At 41.9% G+C, this 25,538-nt stretch overlaps 1 protein-coding gene across 1 annotated transcript in view; it reads left to right on the top strand.

The window, feature by feature from the left end:
• Window positions 1-25,538, top strand: part of PHLPP1 (PH domain and leucine rich repeat protein phosphatase 1) — a 118,389-nt gene that overhangs the window by 54,804 nt on the left and 38,047 nt on the right. Inside the window, exons 4-9 of the mRNA XM_077269745.1 lie at window positions 4,431-4,597; window positions 15,294-15,440; window positions 16,786-17,016; window positions 20,931-21,133; window positions 21,738-21,798; window positions 24,320-24,415. Of these exons, the coding sequence (XP_077125860.1) occupies window positions 4,431-4,597; window positions 15,294-15,440; window positions 16,786-17,016; window positions 20,931-21,133; window positions 21,738-21,798; window positions 24,320-24,415 (905 nt within the window). The remainder of the gene's footprint in view (window positions 1-4,430; window positions 4,598-15,293; window positions 15,441-16,785; window positions 17,017-20,930; window positions 21,134-21,737; window positions 21,799-24,319; window positions 24,416-25,538) is intronic.

Below are 25,538 nucleotides of genomic sequence, written 5' to 3'. Positions count from 1 at the left end.
TTCTGCTGCTTTCCATAAAGCGATAACGGGAGAAAAGCCCAGTGGCTCATTGCCTTTAAGTTGATAGACTGATATTTTTCTGCAGCATAGGCCCCAATATAAAGTTCTCGCTGATGTTACTGCATCAATCTTCTATCCTTTTGGCACAGAGGAGTGTTACTAGGTTCCTTCCAATAATTCTGTTAAAGGCCCTTTGTTAGCAACAGTGCTGGATTGTTGGGAGTTATTTGCTTGCTCTTTTGTTTATTTGGCAGTGTGATTTGTGTTCTGATACAACAAAGTTTTTTTTGTCATTTGTGTTTTGATATAGTTTGGTTATAAAAGCTAGGAAATCATTATAGAAATCCAAAGAACTTCCAAGCAAGTCCTCCTTCAAGGATGAATGCCCGAAGAAGATATGGGCCTCTTGTCTAAGGGGAATCAAAGTTTTGTAATGCTCACAAATGAACAGTAATAAAACACTTGTGTTTCTCCTCGTGATCCTCGTCCCTGAGGGTTGTGGTCACGTGGCACTGTCATCGAGGCATGAGTGGGAGCAGAAAATACAGTTTACCTTTACTCCTGTACTAATTGTTTGCTTAAGAAAAAATAACTGAGTCAACTAGTTTTTGGCCAAGGTCCATCCTTGTTGACGTGGTGCTCTCCCTGTCAAATCCTGTTAGGAATTCTAGAGAGTGGCAATAATCTGATCATAAAGCACCCGCAGTGCTATTGGTGCATCACTGCTGCGTGGCATGGAGATAACCGCCGGAGTCCTGCATTAGTGACTGCAGCTAGCTCAGCTTTTGCAGAATGTCAACTTGTATAAGGGATCATCAGAATATCTCTTGGTAGTCGCATATTTTAAGCACATATTGGACATGCTAGCTCTAAGAACTTACTCCAGCTGTACTTAAAGGGAATCTATCAGCAGAATTTCACCTACCATACTATTTATAGGTGCATGTAGCTTTTTCAAAGACAGTTAGTGCAATACCTGTGCATGGCCAGTCCGATTCTCCGTTAAGGTACCTTCACACTAAGCGACTTTACAACGATAACGATAGCGATCCGTGACGTTGCAGCGTCCTGGATAGCGATATCGTTGTGTTTGACACGCAGCAGCTATCAGGATCCCGCTGTGAGATCGCTGGTCGTTGCTGAAAGTCCAGAACTTTATTTCGTCGCTGGATCTCCTGCTGACATCGCTGAATCGGTGTGTGTGACACCGATCCAGCGATGTCTTCACTGGTAACCAGGGTAAACATCGGGTTACTAAGCGCAGGGCCGCGCTTAGTAACCCGATGTTTACCCTGGTTACCATTGTAAAAGTAAAAAAAAAAAACCACATACTCACATTCCGGTGCCCGGCGTCCGCTTCCCTGCACTCCTCCTGCATCCTGTGTAAGTGCCGGCCGTAAAGCAGAGCGGTGACGTCACCACTGTGCTCTGTGGGAGATGCCGGAGATGTTCGGCGCTGAAACAGGATGCAGGAGGAGTGCAGGGAAGCGGACGCCGGGCACCGGAATGTGAGTACCGTATTTTCTGGTGTATAAGACGACTGGGCGTATAAGACGACCCCCAACTTTTCCATATAAAATATGGAATTTGGGATATGCCCGCTGTATAAGACGGGGGTCATCTTATACGCCCAGTCATCTTATACAGCGTGTGGTTCCCAGGGTCTGAAGGAGAGGAGACTCTCCTTCAGGCCCTGGGATCCATAGTCATGTAAAAAATAAAGAATAAAAATAAAAAATATGGATATACTCACCCCTCCGAGAAGCCTGGCTGTCACCGCTGCAAGCATCTGCCTCCGTTCCTAAGAATTGCAGAGCGTGAAGGACCTTCGATGACGTCACTGTCCTGTGATTGGTCCCTGACCGCTCATGTGACCGGTCACCTGACCGCGACGTCATCGAAGGTCTTTCTCGCTCTGCAATTCTTAGGAACGGAGGCAGATGCTTGCAGCGGTGACAGCCAGGCTTCTCGGAGGGGTGAGTATATCCATATTTTTTATTTTTATTCTTTATTTTTTACATGACTATGGATCCCAGGGCCTGAAGGAGAGTTTCCTCTCCTTCAGACCCTGGGAACCATCCAGGATCGCTCCCTGCACACGCCGTACCCGGCGTATAAGACGACCCCCGACTTTTGGGACAATTTTTAGGGGTTAAAAAGTCGTCTTGTACGCCGGAAAATACGGTATGTGGTTTTTTTTTTTTACTTTTACAATGGTAACCAGGGTAAACATCGGGTTACTAAGCGCGGCCCTGCGCTTAGTAACCCGATGTTTACCCTGGTTACCTGGGGACTTCGGCATCGTTGGTCGCTGGAGAGCCGTCTGTGTGGCAGCTCTACAGCGACCACACAGCGACTAAACAGCGACGCTGCAGCAATCAGCATCGTTGTCTGTATCACTGCAGCGTCGCTTAGTGTGAAGGTACCTTTAGTGAGATATCGGCATTTGAATTGATATGCAAATGAAGCTGTAGATCTGAAGCCTTTGTCACTTCAGCTCTACTCTGCCAGAAGTTTCAGATCTATATTGGCTCTACAGCCTCATTTGCATATCTATTTAAACGCTGTTTTCTCAGTAATGGAGGAATGGACTGGCCATGTAAAGTCATTGCTTGACTTGTTTTTGAACAGTTACATGCTCTTATAAATAAATAGTTTGAAGGGTTCTGCAGACCGTTTCACTTTAAATCACATGTTGATTGTTTTCTATCAGTGTTGATATGGCTTTTAATGACCTTTTTAAAACTTAAAACATGTCTAGCGAAGACCTCAGCATACCCGTTAGCTAATGCATGAGCCATAAGTAGTTCAACTACCGTATATACTCGAGTATTAGCCGACCCGAGTATAAGCCGAGACCCCTAATTTTGCCGCAAAAAACTGGGAAAAGTTAATGACTCAAGTATAAGCCTAGGTTGGAAAATGCAGCAGCTACAGGTAAATTTTAAAAATAAAAAAAGATACCAATAAAAGTAAAATTGATTGAGCCATCAGTAGGTTAAGTGTTTTTGAATATCCATATTGAATCAGGAGCCCCATATAATGCTCCATACAGTTCATGATGGGACCCATAAGATGCTCCATACAAAATATGCCCCATATAATGCTGCACAAATGTTGATTATGACCCCATAAGATGCTCCATACAGACATTTGCCCCATATAATGCTCCACAAATGCTGATTATTACCTCATAAGATGCTCCATATTAAAATATGCACCATATAATGCTGCACAAATGCTGATTATGGCCCCTTAAAATGCTCCATAGACACATTTGCCCCATATACTATTGCTGCAATTTAAAAAAAAATAAAAAAAAAATCACATACTCTTCTCTCGTCGCTCAGGACCCCGGCACTTGCTATAGTCCACCGCTGGGCGCCGCTCCGTCTTCCTCTGCACTGATGTTCAGGCAGAGGGCGGCACGCACACTAATTGAGTCATCGCACCCTCTGACCTGAGCGTCACTGCAGAGGAAGATGGAGCGGTGGAACGGAGGACAGGTGAATATCGCAAGTGTTGGGGGCCAGAGCCAGCAGCGACACCGGCACCTGACCCTCATAGCGCGCCGGTGTCCCTGCCTGCTCAGGACACTGGCACCTGGCTCCCAGCGACGAGAGGTGTCATTTTTTTTTTTTTTTTTTTTTTTTTTTTAAATTGCACAGCAGCATATGGGGCATATTATTCTATGGAGCATCTTATGGGCCATCAACCTTTATGGAGCATTATATGGGGCATATTATTCTATGGAGCATCTAATTGGGGCTATTATTAACCTTTGTGCAGCATTATATGGGGCATATTTTTTGTATGGAGCATTATATGGGGCTCCTGATTCAATATGGATATTAAAAAAACATTTAACCTACTGATGTCTCAATTAATTTTACGTTTATTGGTATCTATTTTTATTTTTGATATGTACCAGTAGCTGCTGCATTTCCCACCCTAGGCTTATACTTGAGTCAATAAGTTTTCCCGTTTTTTGTGGCAAAATTAGGGGACTCGGGTCGGCTTATACTCGAGTTTATACGGTAAGTGTTTTAGTTTACTAATGACAGTACTTTGGTGCTCTGCAGCCTGTCTTTAGTGGTTTGTTCCCCCAGCAGTCTCATCCTGAAGCCACCCAGACACAATACTGGTAATGGCATCTTCTCGTCGTCTGTGTAAATGGGTATTTGCCACTTGCAACTTGAACAAGGCAAGATTTTTGGATGTAGCAACAGCATTCAGAAAACAAAAATAATCACAAATGTTCAATGGGCCAGCAGTTTAGTAATTGTTTCTATATTTTCCTGTATAACATAAATGCAAAAGTTTTTAGATCATGCTTCTATGAAAATTTAATTAAATAGGGCAGATGAGATTTTTTATTTTTATTTACAAGGTTATCAAAGTTGATGTGTACAACATTGTTCCATCTCCAGGTTGCATCTCAGCGGATCAGCTCGGTAGACCTATCCTGTTGTAACTTGGAGCACCTCCCGGAGAATCTTTTCTACAGTCAAGATCTTACACATCTCAACCTAAAGCAGAATGCTCTCCGGCTTAATCCTGACCCAGCCATTGAAGGAACGCTCGATGATCTTCACAGGTGAGAGTTGTAGGTTACCCTGTGCTGCAGGTGTTAACGTGTCAATCCAATACGGCATAAATGTGTGTGATTGGAGGGGATCCTATTTATTCTTAAAAACAAGGAGTAGCTGGTGATTGCCTGTGTGCAATCATTAATGGAAATTATAGGGACATTTTTGTTGTTCTCTGTCTGTGGCTTTTGTAATATTTCATCTCTTCCTTGAAGCGTCATAAGAATAAGGAATGAAAAAGCCCTCTGAGATACAGAAACTGGAAATCCACTAAAATCTTTGTATTCTTTTGAAAGCCTTAGTTGCAAACTCCTTCAATGTGTCATTCTTCCTTACCATTCAGATCAAGGTTTTTGCTTTGTTTTTTCCCCCGCACACTTACTATTGTACTTATGCTATCTCATTTTATAGAGGATTTATTCTTTTATTTTAAATGGATTTTTTTCTTTGACTTCATGCCCTCGTTATTTTATTATCCTCTGCTTATCGTCCTGCTTAATACCGCTTCTATCAATCCTAATATACGAGATACTAATTAAAGGGAATCTGTCAGCAGGTTTTGATTTCTAATCGAAGGACCTCAAGAGACTGACTTTTCAGGTCACTTAGTGGGCTGTGTGTGCTTTTTCAATACAAGGAGTGTTTTACCAGCAGGAGATGATCATTGTTAGACTAGCATCCCTGTGCCTCCCGGTCAAACCACAACCATGCACTGATTAGCTGCTTACGATCAATACATAATGTACACACAGCTGTGGTGTGTCACAACTGCTGCAACTATAAACTAAGTGATGCATCACTGAAATCAGGGTTTCTTTTCCTACATTATATGCGGCTCTGATGAGGTAGCAAAAACCTGCTGACAGATTCCCTTTAAAGCATAAAATAGGTAGTACATAGAATAGTGACAGCCAGGTCTGTGGAGTCGTTAAGCCAAACCTCTGACTCCTCAATTTACCTGACTCCACAGCACTGGTCACTGCTGAGCATGGGCATAAAGTGCAGCACAGATTCATCTCAACCAACAGCCCAGATCCTTAGATCAGGAACAGAACAGACATTTATAGGACATTTCTTAACTGTCCCAAATTATTATGGAAACATTTACAGCACATCCTGCATTGTACTGTACCTAATTTATTATGTCTGTCGGTCCATTTTATTCCAACTCAGACTTCACCAAAATGGTCTCCGACTGCACATCTCTGGAGACAACCCAGTGAGCTCTTATTCTAACTTTATCTATTATTCTGTACATTATATTGCCAAGTCTAAACGCACAAAAGATTTTTGATTGGCTAAAATGATTTCTTTTGTCAAATTTTCACCATTGTTTCCTCCTGATCCATTATGCAGTATGTTCAAAATTGGTTACATATAAGTGCCACAATTACTCTGATAGAAGTGTCCTCTAGATACATCTGCTTTTACAATGCAGACAGGCTTGTGCCAAAAAATTCTGATCTTTGTTGTATTAGCTGACACTTTGATCTTATTATATAGTGAAGTAGGTTTCTACTCATTTTTTTTTTAATTTTAAATATCCTAATTGTGGAAGCCCACCTGTATTTGTGAATAGGTAGACCAATAGCCCCAGGTCACTGGCTAATAAGTGACTTCATAATGGCAATGGTTTAGCAATGTAGCAGCAGAACAGTACAGCCATAGGAAAACCGATGCTTCCATGAATCCATTACTTGGTCATGACCCTCATTTGACCGTCAATTGAAGCCATTAACTCCACCCGTTTCATATACTTGTCATGTCAAATATCATAATCTAATCATGGGATCTGACTGTGACCACTTTGGAGGAATAGTCTTTGTCTTGATTTCACATCTAGGTCACATTTAATACCTGCCTCAGGAAAAAGCTTGAAAATTAGTGGAGGAACCTTTACAAATGATTAATATTATGGGCATCAAGATTACAACAGCCATTTTTTAAAGCTATAATTTACTGAAGTACAAATGTTTTGTTTTCTGTGAATTGTTATACCAAATTTAGGAAATGGAAAATGTTCTATGTAAAGATCTGAGCAAGTGGCTGTACAACTTTTACATACTATTGAGTTTTATTGTTTTTACTATGTGAAGATTTACCTCAGGTTTCAGATAAAGCTGTTAAATCTGGAGATGGCTTGAGATTATGTGGTATGTTATCTACAGATCACAGCAGCCACTCCGCATTCAGAACAACAGACTCTGTTGTGTGAGCAGCCTCTTCTTACCTGAGTACCCCTGGTATCTCCAGTATTAGATCAGAAAGATGGTAGACAGCAGTGTGAGCAGTCTCCTCTTACCTGAGTACCCCTGTTATCTCTAGTATTGGATCAGAAAGACAAGGTGGACAGCAGTGTGAGCAACCACTTCTTCTTACCTCCTCATCCCTGGTATCTTCAGTCTTAGATCAGACAGACATGGTTGGCTGCAGTGTGAGCAGCCTCTTCTCAGTTTCAGCACCACTGGTATGTCCTGTATTACATCAGAAGATCCTAATTTACAGCAATCACTGCTGTGAGTGTGTCTCGTAGTAAAGGGGAGAAAATTGGCACACCTGGCACATAGCCCCTTCAGAGCACTTTGGTTAGCACGTTACCATTCCAAACTATAGGAGATTACGAAGTGCTGTACTCTACTTGCCCAGAAAGTGTGCCGATCTTTGAACTGGGAAAAATTCTCCATTCACTTGTCGCCCTCTGGTTCTTCCTGCTGCAGTGATGACATCCTGACAAATGGACATGTGCTTTCTGTGGCCAATTGTCTACAGCAATGATCCACTACAGCCAGTGATTGGCTGTTAGTCACATGTCAGTCAGGGTGCCATCACTGCAGCAGGAATTGGAGGCTGATTAAGTACCCACGATGGGGAGAACTGCAATTTTTTTTTTTTTTTTTTTTTTTTAAGGATTTGAAAAGTGAAAGTGGACAAACCCTTACATAAATGTGTAAGCTGATCAAAATTGCTAAAGTTATTCATAGTTTTGTTCCTTATCTTAAGCAATTTGTAGTTAATGCTCAGCGTCTTCAACTGGGGTAAATCATGAAATAAACTTGTTCTTTGAAAGACCGCTTCCTTCCATCCATCTGAGAGTGACAAAGAATCCTTTCATGAAATGTCCGCTCCCCATTCATTGTACTCATGTGGCTTCCAGACACCGCCTTCCTCTTTAACTCCCTTCTTTTTACTATTCCTTGTAGTTGTTAGGCAACAGCGAATAAGCTGGCTACACATGCACATTAAAGAGACTCTTATCCGCTGCCTTTTCTTTTGCTTCCTTCTGGATTGTCTGGATGTTTTGGTAATCGCTGAAGTAAAGACCATTTACTTTATCTGTGTTGAGAAGTCTTAAAGGGAATCTGTCAGAAGGTTTTTGCTATGTAATCTGAAGACAGCAGGAGCTAGAGGCTGAAACCCAGAATTCAGGAATGTCTCGCTTGTCAAAGTGCATACTGCTGTTTAGTAACTGTGAAGGATTTATCACTGAGATATTAGCATTGGCGGACTAGTCCGGCTGCGCCCCCTCCTGTGATAACCAGCTCACGGTCTATGGACTTTGTACACACAGAGCTTGGTGTGGGCAGGGTTAGCTTTCTCAGCTCTGCTTCATTGTAAATCTAAAAGCTCAGTTTGTGTCAGAACGGCTGCACCCAGCAAACTAAGTGATACATCGTTGGATTCAGATTCTCTTTGCCTGCATTGCGCTGCTCTCCGATGAGTTGGCAAAGCCCTGCAGATAGATTCCCATCAAGAATCTTCTTCTGTGCATGAAGATATGGCTCGTTATTCCTGTTTTGTAGATCGCATTAAGTGCGGAACTAACAAGTTATTGTAACAATATCTGTTGCCACACTATTAAACAGGTTGTCTTATTTAAAGGGACAGCATTCTAAAGGAAAATTGTCATATTAAACTTTCAGTGCTATTTGTGGACAGCAGTTTACAGAGCGGAGCAGAATGAGATTTGATTTAGTGGCAAAAAAAAAACTAGGTGCTCCTATTAAATGGGGTTTTCCCACAAAGAAAGTACACTTTAATAGATCAATAATTCAATAATAATAAGTTCCACATTACATGTGTTAAAAAATGCCCCTGTGCTGAGATAATCTTCTAAATGTGCCCCTGCTGTGTAATGTCTGGGTCTGATCATACCACAGCTCCTGGGCAGGAGAGGAAGGAATAGAGCGTATACCGACATTACAGTCTGGGGTCACAGCTGCTGGTTTTTGTAAGGAAAAAAATGTCCTAGTCTGTTTAAAAACTTGTGGTTTTACCTCACAGCATTAACCAGCTGCCATCCCCTTCTGTAATATCTGTATGCTCTCTTGCTTCCTTCCCTGCCCAGACGCTGTGGAACTTATTTCTTTTTCTAAAATCTATTAATTAAAATGTACTTTATTCATGGGAAATCTCCCTTAAAGTGACTGACAACCTGTGCGCGTGGCTAGCTGTCGATCATGAAGTAGGACTGCCTACTGGACTTCTAAACCCAGATTACAGTAGACATGTTGTACTGAATATTTCTACATTAAATTATCAATCTGCCCAGCTATTGCATTTTATTGTATAGGCTATTTAGTGTTTCATGCTACAAAGTCTTTCCACCCAAATGTTTTTCTAGTATGAATGAGGATAAGTTTATCTGTCACCAGGTCATGTCCAGTTTTTGCTCTTGTGTCTTTACTGCTGACCCGTCAAGTGTTCAAACCTATAATGGATTAAAAAAATAAATGCAGAATACTTAAAGAAGCAGCATGTATAAAATAAGAGAAAAAACACTAGCTTGCTTTGACCCGGTGACAGGTCATTTTTTTAATCACATTGCTGCTGCTCTAAACCATAAAACCCTTCGGTATGACAAATTTTTACTGTTTTAAGTCATTAAAATCTCCTAAACGATAGTCCATGATCATCTAAACATGCCACCGGAGAAATCACGAACGGTAGATAGCTTGTTTGTTGGTCGCATGTGACATGCAGATTTTAAACCATTTCGTCTGTCGTCGGTAAATCCACTCATGTAAAGTGTTATCTGCTTGTCACTTCCAATGGGAACTGCACTATGGGTGGAACGACAATCCCCTGACTCTACATTGCTGTATAAATGCAACCACTTACACTAGAGGTTCCCTCACATGCGTCCGGACATCTTAAAGAAACAATCACTCAAAACCAGTATATTATTGTGCAAATCCTAACCTCGCAATCATAGCAATGCATTACTGCAAGAAAATGCATACTGATTTGGCTTGCTATATTGTTAACCCTTGCTGGTTATGGACAATATATCTGCGTACATAAGAGGACCGTTTGATTACTGGCGTTGCTGTCCGCATTTTGCAAAATCCTTTTTGGACTTTTTTTTTTTTAACTGTAATTTTTATTAAAGTTTTTTGCAATAAAAAACATTAGAACATGTTTCCATCAATAATACCAAAATCACATAGATCACCTATAAACCTTAGCAGAAAATGCATACTATCCGTGACTACACACTAGGATGGGTTTGATAATCTTCGTGGATTTGCATCAGGTTATAGGGGAGTGACAAAAGACACACTGAGGGGTGGACAGGGGAATGGAAGGGTAGGAAAGTTTAAAGAAGATAGAAACAATGGCATAACCAATTTGTTACGCCCAATAATAGTCCCATGGAGCCCACACCGCCGCAAACTGGTGTATTTTACATTTAAAGTGGCAGTTAAATATTCCATTCGACGTACATGGCACACTCGGCTGCAGTACTCTAGTCAGGAGGGGAGGGTAATTCTCCAACAACATGCAGTCATACATCTGGCAGCAGTTAATAGGTGAAGTACTGTAGAGGAGTTCTTGCCCATCCCCTTTGGGGGTACATTGAGTAAGAAAACCCAGGGATCTAATGTGATGTCGGTGAAGACCACCTGAATCAGAGCTCTGACTATTTCCTACAAGGTCACTATGATCTTGCAAGTCCAAAAAAATGGGTTAAGGTTCCAACTGATGAGCCACAGCGCCACTAAAGATTTGACATTTGGGGGTTCATTTTAGTTAAGCAAATCTGCTGTGTGATGCCAAAACATAAGAATTTTGTATTTGTTTTCTTCATACCTGATACAAATTGAGGTATTTTCTGCTCCAACCCAGATTGTCTGCCTAGTATGATGGGAGCGTCTCCTTCCCAGAAATCTCTCCCATCTTGCCATGTATGAGTGTCAAAGGGCAATTACCTCTGGGAGAGTTAATTATTACTATTATAAATGTGATATATATATATATATACATATATACACACACACACACACACACACACACACACACACACACACACACACACACACACACACACGCGCCGTATATACTCGAGTATAAGCCGAGAATTTCAGCCCATTTTTTTTTTTTTTTTAGGCTGAAATTGCCCCTCTCAGCTTATACTCGAGTCATACCCAGGGGTCGGCAGGGGAGGTGGAGCGGCAGCTGTCTAAGCATACTCACCTGCTCCAGGCACAGTCCCTGCTTCCCCGGCATCGGCAGCTTCTTCCTGTAGTGAGTGGTCACATAGTACCGCTCATTACAGTAATGAATATGGACCCCACTCCACTCCCATAGGGGTGGAGCCGCATATTCATTATTGTAATGAGCGGTACCATGTGACCGCTCACTAGAGGAAGAAGCTGCTGGGGAAGCAGGGAGAGCACCAGGAGCAGGTGAGTATAAGCAGTGATCTATATTCACCTGCTCCCCGTTCCATCGCCCCCGCTGCCTCTTCTGCATCCTCTGCACTGACGCTCAGGTCAAAGGGCGCGGTGACGCGATTAGTGCGCACCGCCCTCTGCTGCCTGAACAGTCAGTGCAGTGGACGAGGAATGAATATATATATATTTTTTTTCATTCACCAGCCCTGTTAGTGGACCCTTTCTACGTAACATGTAAAAATGTGTAGGGCTTCAAACTTTATAGGAACCATAAAGAGATCTTGCCAAGTTCTTAATTTGCAAATATTGTAGAAATTCACGATCAGTTATGGGGTAATTGGACTTAAAAATTCAAACTGAAAAATTTCCAGTGTAGTCCTGTCAACTGTGTCGGCAACCCTAAACAGTTCAGCAGTGATCCATGGGAAAACCATTGATGCCTCTAGACTGCCTGACCACAAGGGATGATATATGAATGATGTCATAGGAGAATGCTGATAAGAAAGAGCTCGCGTCCTGTAGGAGATCCAAAGATCTCTGGTAAGCTGCATCAGGCCCAATAGTGGAGAATGAACCCTAATTGGGGCTTAAGACCACAGCAGAGAGTTCGGGTGAATCGGAGCCAGCCACAATTTTTTCAATTTCCGGCCATGTATTGTAGGCCCACGTAGAATCCCACAAAGGAATCTTACCTCAGGTGCCTAGTCCAGAAATATTTTTACATCCAGCACAGACTACATCCCCTTCCTGCATTCTACCAGAGACAAATATTTATTTAGAAATTCTATGTTGCTTATTCCATATAAATCTCATTATACAAGCTTGTAGGGCTTTAAGTTCTCCTTATGGAACCATAACAGGGAGGGTCTCAATGATTTAACAGTTTAGGAATAAGGGTCGTTTTTGCTGCCGATATATGGCCTAGAATCAAAATTGAATGGTTGGACCATTTAACCAATAACCTTTTCAAATCCCTAAATAGAGCCAGAAAGTTATAGGGAAAAAAGGGTTTTATAAGAAGAGAATAAATTTACCCAAGTTTTTTATAATGTCCGTTTCCCAGCAAAATTTATAGTGCAATTTTAAGATGGTCTAGCTCCTAACGGGGGATGTTGAATGGTAACACTTCTGTTTTTGTTGAATTAATCTTATAACCCAAAGTACGACCAACTCCTTAATGACACATTTGAGATTCAGAACAATAATATGCTGGTTAGTGAGTAAGGAGAACGTCATCCGCAAATGATGTGATTTTGAAAACTGTATCTCTTACCTCTCCATACCCAAAATGTCTATATTATGCCTAATGGCTGCAGTCAGAGTCTATACATCGAGCGAGCAGGGATAAAGGGCAGCCCTGCCTTGTTTCATTTAATATATTAAACCTGGGGGGAAAACATGATGGTCAATGGAGAGGAGTATAAAGCCTGCAAAGTTGTCATTCATGAAAGGCCCTCATACCCCAAAAGTCCTGTCTATATCTCAAACCTAAAAGACCTGTTAAGGCGGTCGAAAGCCTTCTGAAGTCTAAACTTTGAAGTGCCTGGACCTCATTTCTGATAGCAACATCAGCCTGATCAACCACCCTCTTAGTATTGTCTTCTCCCTTTCTGAAAGGAGCAAAACCCACTTGATCCTATGGATCAAGTGCGGAAGCCAAAGATTTAATCTCTTTGCAAGGAGGCATGTAAAAATCTTTAAATCCGAATTAAGGATGACTATGGGTCTATAGTTGCTTGGAGTTGCTTGAACTTTATTGGGTGTCAAAATACAATGTCTTGGGTATTATTATTATTATTATTGCGCCATTTATTCAATGGCGCTTTACATGTTAGGAGGGGTATGCATAATAAAAACAAGTACAATAATCTTAAACAATACAAGTCACGATTGGTACAGTAGGAGAGGGGACCCTGCCCGCGAGGGCTAACAATCTACAAGGGATGGGTGAGGGTACAATAGGTGAGGGTAGAGCTGGTCGTGCAGCGGTTTGGTTGATCGGTGGTTACTGCAGGTTGTAGGCTTGTCGGAAGAGGTAGGTCAGGTTCTTTTTAAAGGTTTCGATGGTAGGCGAGAGTCTGATATGTTGTGGTAGAGTCCCAGAATAGGAGTGATGCGCAAGAGAAATCTTGTATGCGATTGAGGGGAGTAGAGAAAGAGATCTTGTGAGGATCGGAGGTTGCATGCAGGTAAGTACCGGGAGACGAGGTCACAGATGTATGGAGGAGACAGGTTGTGGATGGCTTTGTATTTGGTTAGGGTTTTGTACTGGAGTCTCTGGGCAATGGGGAGCCAGTGAAGGGATTGACAGAGGGGAGAGGCCGGGGAATAGCGGAAGGACAGGTGGATTAGTCGGGCAGCAGAGTTTAGAATAGATTGGAGGGGTGCGAGAGTGTTAGAGGGGAGACCAAAGAGCAGGAGGTTGCAGTAGTCAAGGCGGGAGATGAGGGCATGGACTAGGGTTTTTGCAGATTCTTGGTTTAGGAATGTACGGATCCGCGAAGTATTTTTGAGTTGAAGGCAGCAGGAAATGGAAAGGGCTTGGATATGTGGTTTGAAGGAGAGATCAGTGTCAAGGATTATCCTGAGGCAGCGAGCTTGTGGGACTGGGGAGAGTGGGCAGCTATTTACTGTAATGGATAGGTTTGCTGGGGGGTCGTGTAAGATGGGGGGAAGATAATGAGTTCTGTTTTGTCCATTTTAAGTTTTAGAAATCTAGCGGACAGACATTGAGGGATTCTGGTTAGTAGGGTGGTGATATCTGGTCCAGAGATGTAGATCTGTGTGTCATCAGCATAGAGGTGATACTGAAAGCTGTGAGTTTCTATGAGCTGTCCCAGGCCAAAGGTGTAAATGGAGAAGAGCAGGGGCCCTAGGACTGAACCTTGCAGGACTCCGACAGATAGGGGGTGAGGTGAGGATGTGGTGTGTGAGTGGGCGACGTTGAATGTCCGGTCTGTTAGATATGACGAGATCCAGGATAGGGCCAAATCTGTGATGCCAAGGGATGAGAGGGTCTGTAATAATAGGAAATAGTCCACTGTGTCAAAGGCAGAGGACAGGTCCAGAAGGAGGAGGACAGAGTAGTGTCGCTTGCTCTTGGCAGTTAATAGGTCATTGATGACCTTAGTTAGGGCAGTTTCAGTGGAGTGGTGTTACCGGAAGCCAGATTGTAAGCGGTTGAAGAGGGAGCAGGAAGAGAGATGAGAGGACAGTTCAAGATGGACGTGGTGTTCTAGTAGTTTTGAGGCATAGGGGAGAAGAGATATTGGGCGATAGCTAGATACAGAGGATGGGTCAAGAGCGGGCTTTTTGATGATAGGTGTGATTGAGGGCATGTTTAAAGCTTGAGGGGAAAACACCAGTTGTTAGTGATGGGTTGAAGAGATGGGTTAGGAATGGGATGAAGACTGTGGCGAGGTTTGGGATGAAGTGGGATGGGATCGGGTCAAGTGCACAGGTGGTGAGATGCGATTTTGAGAGTAGAGTGGAGAGTCGATCTTCTGTAATGGTGGAGAAGTTGGTTTTGGAGGTGGAGTGCTGGGCAGTTGGGAGGAAGGGCTCTGGGGTTGTCGACCAAAACTGTCTCTGATGTTATCAATCTTCTGCTGCTTGAAAGATGAGGCAAAGTCTTCAGCTGAGATGAGTGGGGAGGGAGGAGGTGCTGGGGGACGGAGGAGAGAATTGCAAGTGTTGAATAACTGTTTAGAGTTGTGAGACAGCGAGGATATGAGAGATGAGAAGTAGGCTTGTTTAGCTTTGGCAAGTGTGGCCTTGAAAGTAGTGAGGGACTTGTTGAATGCGATGAAGTGCTAGTTGCAGTGGAATCTTTGCCATCTAGGAACTGGGGTCCTGGCATCCTTTTTTCATTCCTCTTCTTTGTCCAAATTTCACAAGGGAGGATGTTCACAAATCAAAGCCAATAGTGTAAAGAATATAACATTCTTCATTTTACATCTAATTTGTGTCTTTTAAGGCTCCTTCTAAAATATATGAAACAAATGGCTTATTTATATTGTCTTGCTTTCAGATTTTCAAAGCTGAAGAGCCTCAACCTTTCGAACAATAATTTAGGAGACTTTCCATCAGCAGTATGTGACATTCCTACTTTGACAGAACTGAACCTTTCCTGCAATGGTCTCCGGGTTATACCTCCAGCAGTGGGAGAGATGAAAAAGTATGTATTAGTAGAAGTGTACCTATAGATGTAAAAACATTTCCAAAAGTTAAATGGCCAATGCACCTTATTTTTCGGACTACAAGATGCACCGGACCATAAGACGCACCTAGGTTTTAGAGGAGGAAAATAGAGAAAATGAAGCAAAAACTGGTGATGATGCACCGATACAGGGGGAAGAAATCTGCTGGCATGGTTATATGTGCAATGTCCCCCAATTCTGCAGAAATATTCCCCATCTTGCTATGTGTATGTATATTATACCCAAATTCAAGTATACATGGGCCTCCATGCCCCCCCATCCTGGTTTATATGGTTCCCCCCATCCTTGTGTACATGGTCCATTCATCCCCCTTCCCCTTTTTTATCCTGGTATACGTGGCCCCCTCATCCCCCCCCCCCCCCCCCCCCCATCCTGGAATACATGGTCCTCTCACCCCCCCGTCCCCCCCATTCCTGGTAAACACGGTCCTTTCATCCTCATCCCCCCCATACTGGTGTACTTGGTTGCCCTCACCCCCCCCCATGCTGGTATATATGGTCCCCATCATTCTGCCCACAAAAATAAACCACTCTACTTACCTTCGCTCCGCTCCCTCGCAGTGTCCTGTTCTGATGCCAGCAACTGATTTCGGCTTGTAAGCAGCACATGGCAGTGGCACCATGCTCTTCTTACTCGTTGAGGTAAGCTGCTGGAATACTCGCTGCGCCTCACATTTGGGACTATGGGAGTGGAGGGCAGTGAATATTCATCATCTTTAGTATTAGGTACACTTGTAGCCGCAGCCACCAGCTTCCTGCAGCTGGGCAATCATGTGTGCCCACTATTAGAGAATGAATATTCACTGCTCCCCACGCTATGGGAGTGGTGAGCAGTGAATATTCATTCTCTTTAATAGTGGGAACACATGATTGCCCAGCTGCAGGAGGCCTGCGGCTAACAGTATGCCTGCTTTTTAAAGATGAATATTCACTGCTAAACACGTCCATAGTCCTGACCACATCTCGGGTCCGACTTCAGTGCATAGAGGAGGGAGGGACTGGGGTGTGGGCAGCAGAGAATTTTAATTTTCTTTAACAGTGGGCACAGGTGTTAGCGACAGCTGTTGTCTCCTGCCTCCCGTGACCCGCTCGTCTGCCGCTGAAACTCCCCCCCCCCCCCCCAATTGTCACAGCAGGTGCATCCGGACTGTAAAACGCACCCCCCATTTTTCTCAAATTTTAGAGTAAAAAATGCCTCTGACAGTCTGAATAATATGGTACTTTATTTAGCTCTGCTTTTTGTGAAAACAAGTTCACCTTAATAAAAATGTATATTAATATATTTATGTATTTTATTTTTTAGCCTGCAAACCTTTCTACTGGATGGTAACTACCTCCAAACGCTACCTGCTGAACTTGGAAGCTTGAGCCAACTCAGCTACTTGGGTCTGTCTTTCAACGAGTTCACAGAAATCCCAGAAGTGTTAGAGAAAATGGCTGCCATGGACAAACTGTGCATGCCGGGAAACTCTCTGCAGGTGGTTGACTTGAAGACTCTCAGAAGAATGCAGCAAGTCAAACATGTGGATCTGAGGTGTGAAAAAAGAAATGTATTCAAAGATTGCATTGTGGGAACATTTTATCATTTGTACATTTATATCGGCCTTTTGGTTGGTGAAATAGGGCTATTTAATCTCCACTTTTTAGAATGTCAGTGCAAAGTAAAGATTGGACCGCCTGGACGTTTATAGTTTATGGGTTGTATAGAAGTAGTGTAAAATGGACATAAGGATACCATAGGATGCTAATGTGGATTAAAACATCTACCTTTTTTACTGGATGAAACACTGGCTATTTTAAATAACTTCTTCTGATGCCTGCCTTGGAATTGCACCAGAATATGAACCAAAATGTAAATCGTTATCAATTTTTTTTTTTCCTTTAACCCCTTCCCAACATGACATACTATTACATCATCTCTTGGCTTTCTGTCTTTGACTCAAGCTCAGGAGCTTACATCCTGGCGGATATTGACATATACGGCCATCTGCCTCTTAACAGCAATAGATGAACAGAGCTCTGCCCACTTCTACTACCCATTTAAATGACTCTGATGGTCTCGGACAATGGCGTTTACGGTACGTCATCCATTGGCATTCGTAGAAAGTAATTTTCACTATATTCTGTAAGGCTGTGGTCAATTCAATTGCTTATAAGTAGTGATGAGCGAATATACTCGTTGCTCGGGTGACCTCTGAGTATTTGTTAGTGTTCGGAGATTAAAGTGAACCTGTCACCCCCAACATCAAAGGTGAGCTAAGCCCACCAGCATCAGGGGCTTATCTTCAGCATTCTGTAATGCAGTAGATAAGCCCCCAATGTAACCTGAAAGATGAGAAAAAGAGGTTAGATTACTCACCCAGGGGCGGTCCCGCTGCGGTCCGGTCCGATGGGTGACGCGGTCCGGTCCAGCGCCTCCCATCTTCTTACGATGACGTCCTCTTCTTGTCTTCACGCTCCGGCGCAGGCGTATTTTGTCTGTCATGTTGAGGGCAGAGCAAAGTACTGCAGTGCGCAGGTGCTGGGCCTCTGACCTGTCTTGGCGCCTGTGCACTGCAGTACTTTGCTCTGCCCTCAACAGGACAGACAAAGTACGCCTGCGCCGGAGCGTGAAGACAAGAAGAGGACATCATCATAAGAAGATGGGAGGCGCTGGACTGGACCGGGACTGCCCCTGGGTGAGTATAATCTAACCTCTCTTTCTCATCTTTCAGGATACATCGGGGGCTTATCTTCAGCATTGCAGAATGTTGTAGATAAGCCCCTGATGCCGGTGGGCTTAGCTCACCTTCGATTTTGGGGGTGACCGGTTCCCTTTAAGTTTTCATCGCCACAGCTGAATGATTTACAGCTATTAGCCAGGCTAAATACATGTGGGGGTTGCCTGGTTGCTAGGGAATCCCCACATGTAATCAAGCTGGCATTCAGCTGCTGGCGATGAAAACTTAATCTCCAAACACTAACAAATACTCGGCGGTCACCCGAGCGTGCTCAGGAAAACCTGAGCAACGAGTATATTTGCTCATCACTACTTCTAAGAAATACTGCATTATCACAAGTTCCAGTCCCTTAAGTGGACTACAAAATTCATATAAAAGAGAAAAAATCGTTTTTAAGCATATAACAAAATAAAACATTGAATCGACACACTTTGCCCCCATTACAATTACAGAAATAAAAATCTCTATTATATATGCCATTGCCACATCTGTAAAAGTCTGACTCACAAAATATCTAATTTAATTAAACTGATCGATTAAACAACATAACGAAAAATAATTGAAATGCCAGAATTGCAGTTTTCCGGTCTCTGCAATTTCACAAAAAATGCATTGAGAAGCGCAATGCAAGAAAAAAGCCTTCACAGCTCTAACAGAAAACATAAAATGCTGCAAGTATTGTTAATGGCAACACAAGCATGTATAATTTTTTTATACATATATATGTACATATACATACATATTAAAATGTCCTTTTTTTTTTTTTTTTTTTTTCCACTACTTTTATATAAAAATAATAAATAAACCTGAGCGCTTGCTATCAACATACTTTTTTTGACCTGGAGAATCATTTTGACAAGTGGTTTTTAAGAGTTGCGGAACATGTATGAACCTGTTAAAGAAGCCGTTGATAAATCTGATTGTTTGGGGGGGAGGCACAATTGATTTTTAGGGCTCATTAAAGACCATAACTAATAATGCTACCCTAGATTATGACGCATCGAGCCCTCTTAAAGCTGTTTTGTGGGAATAGTCAAGTTGTACTAAAACCTTTGAGATCCATTCTCAAACTTCAGTGTTCAAATGTTCTCCTTACACATCGATGCTAGTCAGTTTTCTTGAAATTTCACATGGAGTGAATGCCAGGGTTTTTGTGTACAGCAGTTCATTTTCCGCATTGTTTTGGGTCTACAATAACCTGCCACCTGAAGGACCAGTTTTAGTGACGTCTGTCTTGCCTTTTGTACAGTCTGCACGTGCCGTAGAGGCGGTGATCTTCCCCACTCTCCTGGATTAGGCTTTCCATCGGCAGTAGCACTCGCAGTGTTGCATGGTGTATGGGACTCGGGGGAAATTAAATTGTCTGCTATTCTCAGATACACACAGGAATGTTTTCTCCGGTTCTAGTTGGGCATAATTTGAAACGCTATCAGCAGCACACAACATGAACTCATTAGTTCAGTGCTCCATTTGCTATTTCTGCTTCTAGTATGTGAATTAGTTAAGATTTGTCCACCTGCCCCTTACCAGCACCAGAATTAGGCTGCAGATGCCATTATTACAGAAGAGTGTATTTTAAGTCCTACTCGCCTTTCCTTTTTTTTTCTCCTCTTTTTTTTTTTCTCCTCAACATCAGATTGCGGTTATGAAATTTTAAAGTCCAGTTGTGATCAAGCTTCCCAGAGTGATTTTTATTATTCCAACTGCCTTCATTCTCCCCCCTTTGGTATACATATACTGTGGCTAATGAAAGTTGCTCCCTAACTTTTTCCCATTTTTGTATGTAGATGGATCCTAATCTTTTAGCAATGAAATTAGAAATTCTTCAACTTGACAATGTATTTTTAATTCCACATTTTTTTCATATCTTAGTGTACAGTGTACAGTTTTACAGATGACTGATGTGGGTAAGGCTACTTTCACACATCAGGTTTTTCGTTTCAGGCACAATCCAGCAAATTTTCAAAAAAAGGATCCGTCGCAAATAGTGAAAAACTGAAGCGAATGATCCGTTTTTCTGCTGGATCCATTTTTTGTTTTTCACCTACATAGAGAGAGAGGGATATATGCGTGACGGATTCGGCCATTTATACCTGCGTTTCATAAGTTTTTGGCCCGATCGGTCATTGTGCAGTTTTCCGCCAGACAGAAAAAACATTGCTCTGGACGTTTTCTCCGTCCGCCAGAAAACTAATGAATAAAACGGATGAAACGTTGGGACATCAGGCGCCAGTACAACTCTATGAGAAAAAAACGGATCTTTTTTTTTATAAATTCGCCGGATTGTGCCTGGTGCAAAAAACCTGATGTGTGAAACTAGCCTAAAGGAATCTTTTATATACTTTTTTTAATATTACCAAGGCCTCCCATGTGCAAAAAGTTGTATGTTTGTTGCATATGTCTAGAATGTGCCAAGTGCTCAGGTAAGCATATCCATACGGCTCTCTTCACCTAACAGAGGCATCCTTTGTATACTGGCCTGATGGATGGCGGTATATATGGCCCTACAATGGGTGATTTTGGATTTTAATGCGGTGTCTTACATTGATGTAGAGATTAGTGCTGTTTGCTAATCCATTTTTGCACACAAATTGGTCAGATTTGGCCTCATGGACGTCAGGGTTATCACTTTGTATGATGGTCTCAGCCAAATGTTAACGTTTTTTTTTTATTTTGTGGTTCTATGTTTACCTGTTGTAAAGTGCTTTTTTATTTCTGTTGTGGTCAGGTTGAATGAAATCAGAAGCTTGTTGGTAGATGAAGTAGATTTTCTGCTTCATGTGACCCAGCTGGATCTTCGGGATAACAAGATAACAGATCTTGATGTAACTTCTTTAAGCAACCTAGAAGTCCTGCACTGTGAGAGGAACCATCTGACCTCCCTTAAAATAAGTGGCTACTATCTGAAGGCTCTTTACACATCATCTAATGGTGAGTGAGTATAGTATTACGCCTCTAAAAGCCAGCATCCTACTCCTGAACTAGGCACGTTACAGAGAAGTCTGTAGATCTTTATAATTTGTGATGATTAGCCAGTGCCAAAACCGTCCACCATTAGTCCAAAGTGTGCAGTCCAGGGCCACATTCGGCAAGTATTTTTTGCTGCCGCTAAAGTCTTGTAAGTGATGTTTCCTGGCCTGTTCAGTTCACCTTAGATGGAGAAAATCATCCACAAGAAGACTGGAGAGTTAAAACTTACCATAAGTTAGAAATTTTGGAATATGGAAAAAGAGATTTGGACAATATTTACACCAACCATTGGCCCTTTTTTTTGTTAAACTAAAAAGCATAATGGATACCTGATCAATGGTGGATAATGGGTGTTGAAATCGAATAATCTTCCATGTGGAATGACAGATATGCATCCAATTAATGGAAGTCCGTGCAAGGCCAAAGTCCCTTCTCAAGAGAATAAAAAGTGCACAAATTTGAATTGATCATTTAGTTTAATATTTTCTTCAGTGCCCATCAAATAGTCTGTTTTTTTTTTTTATGCCTGACTTAGTTTCTCATGGTGCTTTCTTTGGTTGTCTAGCGCTTATTCGTCTAGCTGTTTATCCGGACCCTTGCAACCTAGCATTCATGGATATTTCCAGGTAAGATGGCCTTAAAGTGTATCTATTACTAGATTTCACAATACAAACTGTATACATTATTATTGTTCTCCTCTTTCAATAGGCCTTGGACCCAGTGAGACTGTTGTTCTTATTTTAAAAATATCAGAATGTCCCTATAATCTTGGTATTAAATGGAATGTTTGGGGAAAATAAAGGACAACATGCAAATTAGTGATGAGTATACTCGTTGCTCGCAGATTTAGCTTTCGTTGCCGCAGCTGCATAATTTACCGCTGCTAAACAGCCTGAGTACATGTGAGGATTGCCTGTTTTAGGGAATCCCCACATGTATTCAGGCTGTCCAGCAGCTGTAAATCATGCACCTGAGGCGACGAAAACTAAATCTCCGAGCACGGCAAAATACTTGGAGATCACCTGAGCATGCTCAGGAAAACCCGAGCAACGAGTATAATACTCGCCCCTCACTAATCCTAATTTCTGTTGCATCATCAGTAAGATTCCCTACCTGCTTCCCCTACTGCAGCAGAGATTGCTATGTCTACCTCAGGAGGAGGAGGTATGTGTGAATCTGAAGGTGTGCATTAACAGCCATAGTTTTGGAGTGGAAGGAGGCTCGGGCAGACAGAGCACAAAGCCGGAATACAACGAACATACAGCCTGGCAGGGGCTGGTAACGCACCCGGATCTCGACCTGAATGGATGGAGAGTTTACCAGGATGCTGGCTGTGTCTTGAAGCCAGGAGCTGGTCATGCCCACTGCCCTGTGAAGGAACGTTTCAAAAGGAGGGGGAATATTAAGAGCAAAATCAGCATCATAATGTATAGCAGTTACTATGTTTAGAAACCGAGCAATGGATGTTGGCTTTATAGTTTTATAAGGGTAATTCCATGTACATCCTTAATAACTCTGGAGTTCCCCTTTAAAATTAGATTTTTGAGTCCAGCTGACGAGTGAGAGCTCATATGTATTCAGTCTCTATCCTTGCAGCTTGACTGACAGCTGCAGCTTGTACTGAGTGGTATGAGATTTCAGCAGCAGTAAGGATGGCACTGAGGATCAGTCAATTAGACTTGATTGTCAGAGGTTGTATTTCAACTTTCAATACTTATTACACAGTCATTCTGGCCTGGATAATTTAAATAAGCACTCCTCCCATCAATGTTTTTATCCTCTTAATATATTGCAGACATCATATTATATGGCACTGTGTACTTACAATTGCTCATTTTACCTTTCTACCCAGCTAATTCTTCTGTTTTCCATTAGGTCTATGACATTACGGGATTAAAAACTGACTAGCTGAATCGTTGTAAGCTCTATTTACAAACAGGAGGTCCATTTTCTCTGCACAAGTTGAGTCACTGCAAAAGTCTATGGCAGAGGGGAGGAGCGGAATAGTTGGGTCAGAAGTTGAAGGAGGAGATGATAAATACAGGGACAAAATACTTGCTGTTTCTTCATAGAGTAGCGGAAAACAGAAGAATTAGCTTGGTAGGAAGGCAAAATGAGCAATTGAAAAAACATAGTGCTATATAACATGATTACAATATTACAATATATTAAGAGGCTAAAAACTTTAAAGTATGTGCACCATCCTCATCAGGTCTTAGAGAACTATATGATAATCTATGCAGTTTATATTGTGAAAGCTGGTGACAAATTGACTTTAAATATCTGACCACTGATGTAAGTTTCTTTTCGGTTGGTATTGATTACGTAGCTCTGATAATGGTTTTAACTGCTGAAACGTGTGTTGTCACACTAGCACACTGGTGATGTGTTGGGTTTAAATGCCATCCATCATTGAAGGTAGTTGACCAGAGCCTTGGTTACTTTCACTGGCCCAAGAATGTATGGTCTCATTGGCAGCAAAAGTCAGGTTAAGTGCATTATGTAAGATTAGCGCTGTCTCGGTGGAAAACCGGGTATGTTTGATTTTCTTTTTTAACAGTGTATTTATTCTGAGGAATTTGGTGCCTGTAAGTTAATCTTTAGCTTGAAACAAGAGGAAAATGTGAGAGGCCAAGAGCCACTTAGCAAGCTGTTCTCCTTGTGTAGGAGTGTTATGTGGCTCTACAACACTTCTATTATTGACATATTTAATAACTCTAATATGGGTGAAATGATCCTCTCGTACATGAGCCTTGGTAATGTTTCTTCTTGAGGGGAGTACATTTCATTAAGGTCTGGAATTGTCTCTTTTGAGGGATTTGTGAAGAAATAAACAACCAATATTTGAATTGATGTTAAAAAAAAAAAAAAAAAAAAGTTGACGGTCAGTGAACATTTTTGTGCATGTCTATTTTTCTGAGTGGTTTCTACAGAGTCGCATTATGGCCTGCCAGTTAAATAGCGACCTTTGTTGTTTGCGGTCTCCTATGATTTATAGAGGGCAGGTCCTGAGTTGATCACCCCTTTTATAATGACTTTAGGCACTACAGGGTATATGACATGGGATTGTCAGGGACAACCCAACTAAGTGGATTTTTCAGATGAATTATGATTTACTGTTCCAACTTGCCATCATGTTTTCTACAGGAATTGCCTAGAATGCCTACCTGATTGGGTTTGTGAGAGCAAAAATCTTGAGGTCCTGGATGTCGGCCATAATCGCCTGACTGAACTTCCTTCCCGGTGAGTGTTCTTCATGTCTTGCAGGCTTAGAAAATAAACCTTTGTTGTTCTTGCTATTTTCCCAACATTGGGTGACAAACTGACAATGACGAAGAATTTCCAGTGTCACTCTCTAAACTGGGATAAAAATCTTCTTTATTACACCATGTTAAAAATGTGCTTACACTTCAGAGAGAGAAGCTGCAATACGTGTGCAAGCAATGACCGTTTCGCACTTGCTAGTGCTCCTTTCCATAGAAGCACTAGTAAGTGTGAAACGTTATCGCCTGCATGTGTATTGCAGCTTTTCCCCTGGTGTGTAACTTCGCTTTTTACATGAAGCATTGATCACTGGAAACTTTTTATCCTTGAAACGAATGTTTGCAACACTTTTGCAACGGCAGAGCACCTCTGCATGGAATAAGCTAGTGCAACCTGTATACAGAGAACATACTCTCCATTGTTCCTTCCTCCCTCTCTCTCTTTTTTTTTTTTTTTTTTTTGTGACTTGGATGACAAACCGGTTACACTCTAGGGATGAGTTTACACACCGTGATAAATATTAAATTTTTTTTTTTTTTTTACATTGATTTGCAAAATTGTGCTTTGACCATGATTTGCAAAATGAGGGTTTTCCTATTGCCCTGTATGGTAGTCTCACGACTTTTTGGCATGTTACAGAAGGTATTTAAAGTTATTTGGCATACAAAATGTTTGTGCGGTCATTTTAGACTCCTGAAAAAATGGTTGGTTAAAGATTAACTGGCGTTCTACTTTTTATTTCATACATCAATGGTACACATGAAAGAAAATATACACCTCTGCAATATTTCTGATCAGAGAAATTTTTTTTTCATAGATTGATTCTAGAGTTAAATTTATTATTCGGTGAAGACGGACTTTCACATTACTGAAGGAAAATCTTATAAGCTCCCATTGTCCTCTCCTATCTCAGAAATGGGAAAGTCCGTCTTCACAGAATAGAACATTTATCCATGTATTAAGAGTGAAAATGAATCCAAGAGATGACAGATTTCTCTGATTTTGATAAGTTGCTTATTTTCAGGTGTACTAGTGATTTGTGAAATAAAAATTCAAATGACTGTTACTCTTCTTGGTGTGCAAAAACAAAGTAACTCTGGCA

This window comes from Ranitomeya variabilis, chromosome 6, assembly GCF_051348905.1.
Source record: "Ranitomeya variabilis isolate aRanVar5 chromosome 6, aRanVar5.hap1, whole genome shotgun sequence".
NCBI lineage: Eukaryota > Metazoa > Chordata > Amphibia > Anura > Dendrobatidae > Ranitomeya > Ranitomeya variabilis.
This window is presented reverse-complemented; position numbering and strand designations above follow the sequence as displayed.